The sequence below is a fragment of the Triticum dicoccoides genome, chromosome 1A (assembly GCF_002162155.2).
Source record: "Triticum dicoccoides isolate Atlit2015 ecotype Zavitan chromosome 1A, WEW_v2.0, whole genome shotgun sequence".
NCBI lineage: Eukaryota > Viridiplantae > Streptophyta > Magnoliopsida > Poales > Poaceae > Triticum > Triticum dicoccoides.
The window spans coordinates 494,812,545-494,814,566 of NC_041380.1; the positions used below are offsets into that span (position 1 = coordinate 494,812,545).

The 2,022-nt window shown below is 55.3% G+C and overlaps 1 protein-coding gene across 1 annotated transcript; it reads right to left on the minus strand.

Moving 5' to 3' along the window:
- Window positions 1-314: 314 nt before the first annotated feature.
- Window positions 315-1,501, minus strand: LOC119307266. Its single transcript, XM_037583374.1, has 2 exons — window positions 1,198-1,501; window positions 315-1,105 (listed from the first exon to the last, which is right to left on the minus strand). Exon 2 carries the CDS (start codon window positions 1,027-1,029, stop codon window positions 445-447), a length of 585 nt encoding a protein of 194 aa, XP_037439271.1. The 5' UTR covers window positions 1,030-1,105; window positions 1,198-1,501; the 3' UTR covers window positions 315-444.
- Window positions 1,502-2,022: the final 521 nt, after the last annotated feature.

Below are 2,022 nucleotides of genomic sequence, written 5' to 3' on the forward strand. Positions count from 1 at the left end.
GTACTGTTCTGCCCTAAACCAAATTTTAGAGTTGTTAAACATGAAAAGTAATGCCACCATGTTAAACTAGGCATTTTCCTACCCCATTTACATATAAAGTTTATTAGGTTTGGAGCTACGGTTATTTAGTTATGAATTAAATCATTTTAACATGGCAATAGGCAAAATATAAGAAAACATCATTTTAAACTTTTTAAACATGATTTAAAGTTGGATATTATTAAACTAGATGAAATTCTAGTCACATTTCATATATAATTCATTTTAAACCGATGCACGGTTGTGGAATTATTATATGCGTGAATATGGAGGGGTAAACTGTAAATATGTAGTTTTCTGGAAAAAGAGAAATTCGTCCTGTGGAAAAAAACATTATGCGGGCTGAATCTAGAACAGAGGCCGAACTGTGCAGAGGGTGGGGTTTGGGCAGCGCTCACATCGGGCCTAGCAGACCGAAACTGGAGCTGGGCCAGAGAGGAGGCCACAGTTGGGCCTTAGCGCCGAAGTGGCCTTGAGCGTGGGTGCGGTCAACGCGTGCCAGCGGATCGAGCACGGGCTGCGCTGCTCGTTCTCCTCGGGCAAAATAGGGGCGTGGACGAAGCAGAGGAGGTCGCGGCAGACAACGGCGATGCAGGGTGCGACGACGGTGAATCTGACGGGCGACATGTCGGGGAGGTGGCTGGAGGAGGCGGACCGGGTGGTCCTTGGGCAGGGACGCGGCGAGGTCCTCACTCGTGGACTCGAGCGCCTGGACGAGGACGGCTGTGGCGTTGCTGGCGCTTGCTCTACGGGGATGGCACGGGCCACGACAGGAACAAGGGCGCGGCGGCGGGACTTGGCGCGGGCTCCCGACGACTCCAGGCGACGAAGAGGAGGGCGCGAGGCAGGGGCCCTGGTTCTGCTGGTGGCGGACGGCGCGAGGACGCCGGCGAGCTTGTTCGGCATCCAGGACGGGAAGCATGGCTGGGAGGCGAGGCGCTGCAAGGCACTCCGGCGAGGAGCAGGCAGACGGCGGAGCTGCGGTTCCATGGCGGCGGTGTCGACCTATAGAGGGCAACAGAACGATGGCCATGGTAGCAGGGGTGACCTCCTGTTGCTCATGTTCCTGGCGAGAGAGAGTGAGAGAATTTGAGAGAGCGAGAGATAGAGAGAGAGAGGGAGAAGGAAACCAGAGGAAGGGGAAGGGCGCGCTGCGACCTGGAGGGACGAGGCGGCCGGTGGTGGAGCGAGGCAGCGGGGCATCGGGGTGGCCTGGAGGTTGAGGTCGCCAGTGAGCAGGCTCGCGGGAGCGATGCGGTGACAAATTTGAGGTGCTCGCGCGCCACGGCAGGGAACGGTAGCATCAGCGGCATCCGGATGGGCTCGACGCCCTGCTGGTCGCCGGCGGGAGCGCAGTCCGCCGAGGCTCGGGAGGAGGGGATCGAAAGGGGGCTGCGGGATTGGCCCGATGGGTAATTACGAGGAGAGGAGGTGGGTGGATCAGGAGGGATCCCGATGATGATTTGGAAGGTGGCGGCCGGGAATGGGACAAGCCCCTAGAAGCTAGGGTTTTGTCCAGATTTAGACTAGGGAGTTTATATATATAAGTAAAGAGCGGGAGTTTGGATCATCGGATCGAAATTCAACGGACGAGAATAAATATGCTAAGGAGTCCAATAAATAAAACGATGATATTTTGGGGGTGTTAGGGGATGATCCAGATCCAACGGTGACGACTGCCCGGGTCAGGTTCGGGTAAGTTTCGGACACGCGCGAGGGGTCAATGCACTGTGCAAAGAGGGGTAGGTTGGGCCTAGGCTGTGTAGGAGAGGTCTCAGGCTGAGAAGAGAGGCGGAAATGGAGCCCGACAAGGTTTTCGGAGACCGAAAACGTCCGACGTTTGACCGGCTATATTGCTGCTATAGTTTAACGGTTGGGCTATCAAACAGACTCTAAATGCGATGAAACTTGGCAGGCGGTCTACTGACAACATAACAACACCGCACGCCAACTTTCAACCCAATCCGACAACATTTTTCGGCC

Coding starts and splice junctions, on each gene's coding strand:
- LOC119307266 (XM_037583374.1), bottom strand. CDS start 1,029: ATGGAACCGCAGCTCCGCCGTCTGCCTGCTCCTCGCCGGAGTGCCTTG.